Below are 7,031 nucleotides of genomic sequence, written 5' to 3'. Positions count from 1 at the left end.
AACAGATACGCACTGGGTTTTGTGAGACGAGAGGGTCGCTCAATGCGGTAAAAAAAAATAGAAACAAACACTGAAAATCGAAGCGGTTTGTCTCTAAAGAGAGAGCGCGGCTATTTACAACAGCCGAGGATACTATTTATTCTAAGGTAGGTGGTCTGCACCTAGTATTTTCTATTTTTTATGAGCATAGTCGTGATGAAGTTGGGGGGGTTGGAAAACTGCGACTCGACAGTGCAAATTGGGCTGTGGCCTGCAGGTGCGACTTCTGCTCGGCTTATGTATTAATAAAATGGTATAACAGGTTATACTGATGACCTATTATCGGATCAGCTACACGATGAAAATAATACTAATAATAATCCCTTTATTCTAGCAGTCCTTTTGTTGGGAATAAATGAACGTTTTGAGTGTAAATATAAACATACGCTTTCTTAGCTGGAGCAGCAGAAGGCCTGCTGTAAATGAGGCGAGGAAATACAACTCATTAAATATGATGATGGCAAAACAAAGGAGCATTTAAAATGTTTAGCATTCTACCTCGTCTGTCGTGATTATTCAGCTCAGTCATTGTGTGTGTGTGTGTGTGTGTGTGTGTGTAATCGTGCTGATTGTTGCTTCTTAATTAGGTCCAATGGGGTGTCTCCATATACAGCCGTTGTCTTTGTCTTGTGATGTCTGTAGACCATGGAATGAACGTAAATATACATGGACAGCTCACCTGTCTTGAGATGGAAAAAGCATGTCTCACCAGTACAATTACCTTTTTTTTCTCCCTTTTCTTCTTCTTTTTTTTTTTTTTTAATAAAAAAAAAACAATATTAGTGAAGCTCTTTCACGCAGAAAATAAGGCCAGTTGTTTATAATGGAGTAAATTTAAGGTAAATTCTGGTCATATTTACCAATTAATGTGACATTGTAAAGTGTCTTTAATAGGCAAGATTCCTGTTTGAATTCCTATCATAAACAATGGGAATTTGTTTATTCATGTAAGTTCTTACAATATCATGTGAGAGCACTAACTTCACAGTAAATTCACAGCAACTCAATGGAGAGTTGACATTTACACATTAAAATTAGCATCCCTGGATGGGTTTTCTGAAGTTTGTCCCAGATTCATTTGATCATATTCTTTAGTCTACTCTGGTAGCGTCTTTCTTTTAGTCCTGTAAATTTCAAATGGGGCTTTTTCTACTGTAAATTGTTAAAAAGTGCTGCCACAATTATAACAAACTCTTAGTGGATTGTCTACGCCTATTTAGTCATTTGTCAATACATATAATCCCATGAAGTTCAAAGATAGCTCGCTACTAGTTTGAACACAGTTGGAGACCTCTCCAACCTGCACTGTGTGTGTGTGTATGTGTGTGTGTGTGTGTATGTGATATTATCGCTGTGGTAGTGTGTTGTGGAAACAAATTGTCTGGGCTCACTCACGTATTCTGGCAGACCAACAGGCATAAACCAAACTAATGACGTGCACATGCAAACTCACATGCACACACGCACATACACACACACATATAAGGAGTCAAGGCCTGTAACTAATATATGATCAAAACTAAAGCTGAAACCAAAGACTGCTGAAGATTTATTTGGATACAATAAAATTTATGCAAGGTGCCTGTTGGTGGGGCAGAACCAACCAACACGAACATCCTTGTTGGTTGTAGATAACTCATTCTTTATAGGTGGAAGTTGGAACTAAGGTCAGGCATGCGACTCGTGAATGTCGATTAAGGAGAAGGAGAGGTTGGGTAGTTGTGTAATTTTACTGCTCCTTTCTGCCTTAAGGTACATAATTATGCTCACTATGGCAACTCTGAGTGACTGAGCAGGCGTGTCACTGAATAAGTGTGTGTATGTGTGTCTGTGTGTGTGTCTGTGTGTGAATACATGTACGAAACATGAGCCTCAAGGAAAAAAAAACACACCAGGGATCCCTCTGTTCCTCATCGAGCACAGTAACCATAGTTACCGAGTCTTCACCATCTGTCAGTAGTAGCTTGAAGAACACATTCAGGTGGTGAGATGTCTGGCCATCATGTCATAAGTGCTGCAGAAAGAGGATAGCTTATGGTTAAACTTAAAAGAAGAAGTTAACCATGTGTTAGTAGTACACCAGTATTCTATTGACAGTTTGTGTGTGTGTGTGATTCCTGTTTGGCCTGATTCCTCTTTGGTCTATTGTAATTTGGTCTTTTACTCTTTCATGGTATTCAGCAACTTCATATAAAATCTACTCAGCATGTTATCCACTGGTAGGAAGCACTACACAAAAGCCGCCTTAAACCCTTGTTATAAATTTTATGACCAAATTAGGGCAATCAAATAGATCAAGCGGGTTTTATTTAACTCTAGAGCTGGTTGGTTCTTATGCAATTACAAGTCATTACACTTTTGTACCTAGCAGAATATTGGTTTCCCAGCACAGATAACAAGTATAGATTAAGGTGATAACATCCTGTCTACCAATTTGAAAAGCATAGTTCAAGTATCCTCTAAACACGGGATATCAGTTACTATTATTTTTCTATAGACAGAGGCCTGGACACATGTAGAGGCTGAGCAGAAGGGAGTTGCTGTGTTATTTAGATGTTTATAGTGTACATACACAGAGTGACAGAGGAATCCTGGGAAGGCTAGCAGAGCTGCCTGGCCTGCAGCACCGCGCTCTGTCTAACTGGCCCACTTTCCTTTGTTATGGCATTGCTACATGGGCAGCTTCAGTGACGCTGGACAGTATGTGGGTTATGATGATATATGGACTGGAATCTACCTTATCAGAGGCCATTAGTGCTTGGTTGGGAAATGCACTTTCTTGTTCACTAACAAAGACCATGCCACTATGAGATGTATTTAGATGGTTTATTGAGGGAAAGAGGGGTCGAGAATGGAGGGATGAAATAAGGGTCGAGGGTGGAGAGATGAATCGGGGGTCGAGATGAAGGGATGAATCGGGTTGAGATGAAGGGATGAATCGAGGGGGTCAGATGAGTTGGGATCGATGGATAGCTTGAGGAACCAGGGAATTGAGACTCAGGGTGGGGGCACTGTCTCGCTGATGGGGAGTCTTCTTGGCTCCATCATATCCCCCTGTGGTTCCTGTACTGAGAGAGAAGAGCAAGGGGTTGGGGGGGGGGAAGATGAGAGAACTGAGACATATGAGAGAGAGAAAAGGTCATGGTTAGGCGCGTATAAATAGGGTGGAGCAGGAAATTGAATGTGTGCTTGAGGCGTGGTCTTGTTCCCGAACTTTAGGCTAGTTATAATGATAATAACTTCATTTCCCAGGAGCTGTAGATGAGAACAAATAGCCCCAGACACTAAGTTGGTCACTAATATTTACTTTCAAAATGGCTCAAGGGTTAAAACATGGTTCCTAATTAGTGCGGACAGCATGCCTTTGGGTTGTTAATACTATTGACACATTTTGATCATGATTGTATGATTGTTTGTGCATTGTTTTTCACAGTACTACACATGTTGGCCTGTGGAAATAAGCCACTGACTTTACTGTGACAGCCTTGAAGATTTGATTTATGTTTGGTGTGTTTCTAATGCTGTCAAACAAATCAAATTGAATCAAACCATAAAGTAAAATAACACTCTCCACTGGCTTTGAATGGAGAAGACAATTGCAGTTGAATACTAACTTCCATACTTTCCATATTTTCCAAATATCCGTGTTCGATAAGAGGAGATTGTAACATCATCATCATAAATGGTGGCCTAGATAGACAGTATCCCCCACACTGGCCACACACATCCCATAGAAACACAATATGAAAGTGTGATCTTGATAACATGACACCTTGTATTGTATGTCTGTGTTTCTGAATAAAGAGGAATACCAAGTGTGAAGTTACAGCCTTGGCCTCTATGGTAACTTCAGTCTCTCTCTCTCTTTCCCATGGCTCAATTGGCTCACCTCACCGTGTCATACAATAGCACACCCTGAAGCTGCCTCCTCTGTTTGTAAAGCCTCTGTGTGCACACTAAGATAATGGTGTTTAGTTTATCTCTGGTAGAGCTGATGGATGTGGTATGAACATTGTATTGTAAGACACCCTCTAAAAGCTTCATCCAGAGAGAGATAAGAATGCAATATGCATGAGGTGGGAAGAGACGTGATTGGTTGGTGGTGTAGGGATTAGGGATGGCAGCCATGCGCCTTATATTGTGTTGTTCTGGGCAACAGTTGCATCACATTGGTGCCTTGCTGAAAATGTTGTGAACTTATATCAGCACTCAGAGGAATTCATTGCCTAATGTGACTCTAGAGGCTGAATCCATAACGAATTGCACACATACACACACGCGCACACGTGCGTGATCGAGCACGCACACGCACACGCACACACACACACACACACACACATACACATTAGGGATGCACCGATGCACTTTTTCAGAGCCAAGCACTGATCACTTTTACTGAACAAAATAGACCTTTAGTTTTGGATTGCTGGACAAAAATGTTATAGTTAGTTAGTTTATTGTCCTCAGAGAGGAAATTCTTTTCACAGTAATACATTAAATATATTTTTATTTGTATTAGTATTAATGTGTGACATATCCTTCTATGTTTGCAAAAAGGCTGTCAAGTTACTCTGCTTTGATTTCTAACATGTTAGATGTGGCTTTTGGTACGACATCTGACATTAACACAGGTACTAGTACATCCATATGACACACATCTGCCATCTGAATATTTGTGTTGACTCTGTAGGCTCATTAACATTAAAACAATGCCCCTCTCTCTCTGTCTCTCATCATTCAGGTGATAGTTCAGTTCACAGATGAATTTTGAGCAGCCCCCTCCATACCCGGGCCCCGGCCCCACTGCTCCGGGCTACCCAGGCCAGGGCCATCCTCCTCAGCAGGGCTTTCCTCCTCAGGGCTATCCTCCTCAAGGATACCCCGTTAACATGGAGCAGCCTAATCCAGCCTACCCGAACTACCCTGCCGGACCCATGGGCCCCGGAGGCCCGTATCCTGGCCCGGGACAGCCTCCTTACAATGGATACCCCGGACAACCACAGTTTGGCTGGCAGGGAGGGCCACCTCCTGGACCCATGTATGGGGAAGCTCCCAAAAACACAGGTGGGTGCAGCCATACAAAAGAGACTAATGTGATTATGAACCCCTGAATTGACTGTCATCACTGAGTAGCTGTCAGAACAGTTTTTGGCTGGAAGGCTACTAATGTGAGAAGTGTTTTGCTGAATGAGGAGAGTTGTCTGGGACTGTAAAATACAAGAATTGAATTAAAATAGAAGAATTGTTACTGGATACTCAGTGACTCAGTATTGAAGTATTAAGTATTAAAGAGTGTGATGTCAAGCCAGGTCATGGCTGGTAGCAACCAGCCAGTAGGAACTCTCAGCTGAGCAACTCGCTAAACTGTGGTAAAAGGTGAGAAACGGCAAGCAGCTATCGAGCTGCAAAATATTCAAACTGCATATGCAAAGAGAGCCGACCTGCTCCCAGAGAGCATAGTGAATAGAACACCTTCCCCTTTATGTATAAATGCAAATAGGGAAGTGATATTGCTCTCACAACCGGCTCCAGATACGCCTCTGTTGGCTGATCAAAGGGGGCATGTTGTACAATTGAGATTTTGGCCGTGAGTCATCTTGATAGAACACCTCACTATTTAATATGGGTTAATCATTAACCAGTTCAAATCATTGTCATATCATTATCAGAGTTGATAATTATCAGAGTATGATAAGTGGCTAGCTCGCTTCTCGTTATCTATTGACCAGAGCTGGTTACCTAGGTAACGCACTCACCTACGCCCTGACTCACTCCACCTGGCTGTTAAAAGCTGGATGAGTGTTTCTCTGCATGAATGATTAATCACAACACAAGGAAAGGGAGATGTGTTTGTTCAGGGGAACAATAATGTATTTTGTTTGACTTGCTGGTTAGACTGAAGCAGATGGTAAATCCCATGTATAGGTAATATAATCCTTTCACATTACTAATTTAGGCACACTGACTAAAAATAAAGCAACTACCTTCTTACTGTCTTTCCCTGCATTCGTAAGAGGTGATGCCTTGTGGGTGTGTGTAGGCCCATAAGGTCTCGTCTCATTTGCCCAGTGATGCCTGAAGCAGTGATTATGTCACTCAACTGTAACGGTGTCTGATCTGAAAGCTGTGACCTGCTGTGGCATTACCATGGTGACATGCATCTCCCGTGATGAACATAATGAGAAGAGAATCACGGGAGCCATGGTTACACTTGAACTCACTGCTGAAGATGTCCCCGGTAATTTAGAGAATTATCCGCTGGCTTTCTGTAATTTCAGTGAAAAAATGACTAATTGCGTTCTTGAAATTCTCTTCCATTCTCTGTTCCTCTCCTCTATCTCGCCTCGTGCCTCCCTCCCTCAACCCTTCCCGCCTCCTCCATCTTTGGCTTTTCTTCTTCCCTCCTACACCTCTCTCTCTCTCTCTCTCTTTCTCTCTCAGTGTACGTGGTGGAGGAGAGGAGGAGAGATGACACAGGAGACACATGTCTGACAGCCTGCTGGACGGCTCTGTGTTGCTGCTGTCTCTGGGACATGCTGACATAACGCTATTCCCCAACCGTTGACCTCATTACCCCCCCCTGCCCGTTTTCTGTGCCTCAACACCCTCTCCCACCCCTGCACCCCTCCGCCCCCCACCTCCCTCTCTGCCTTAAACCTCTGCACTCCCCTAACTTACCCCCCCCCCCCCGCCGCCCTCGTTTCCTCCCCGGGGTCTTTTGCTTGTCTATAAATAAAAGCCGTTCCTCAATCCCACATGGAAGTCTACAAGTCTCTACCCAGAGCCCCTCGCTCCACCTTGATGTAAAGCCCTCAGCACTGACTGACCCTGTCCAGGGGGTGCTCCGTAGCAGCTTGTAACTGAGCTTCTAAGCATACCCTAAATCTCAGGCTCTGTACTGTAATCTTACACCGACACACACAACACACACACCACGCACGCTCACAGCGCAGACAAGGCGGATACGCAATAATGAAACGAGCGTCGGTACG

The 7,031-nt window shown here is 43.2% G+C and overlaps 1 protein-coding gene across 1 annotated transcript; it reads left to right on the top strand.

Moving 5' to 3' along the window:
• Nucleotides 1-7,025, top strand: LOC139660336 (cysteine-rich and transmembrane domain-containing protein 1-like). The gene is made up of 3 exons (XM_071538448.1): nt 1-146; nt 4,781-5,103; nt 6,481-7,025. Exons 2-3 carry the CDS (start codon nt 4,800-4,802, stop codon nt 6,582-6,584), a joined length of 408 nt encoding a protein of 135 aa, XP_071394549.1. The 5' UTR covers nt 1-146; nt 4,781-4,799; the 3' UTR covers nt 6,585-7,025.
• Nucleotides 7,026-7,031: the final 6 nt, after the last annotated feature.

Source organism: Centroberyx affinis, unplaced genomic scaffold (genome assembly GCF_046629955.1).
Source record: "Centroberyx affinis isolate AG114_WGS23_722 - 3 ecotype Tasmania unplaced genomic scaffold, CSIRO-AGI_Caff_v1 ptg000196l_1, whole genome shotgun sequence".
NCBI classification, from domain to species: domain Eukaryota; kingdom Metazoa; phylum Chordata; class Actinopteri; order Beryciformes; family Berycidae; genus Centroberyx; species Centroberyx affinis.
The sequence above is the reverse complement of the archived record's forward strand: the minus strand, read 5'-3'. Positions and strand labels throughout refer to the sequence as shown.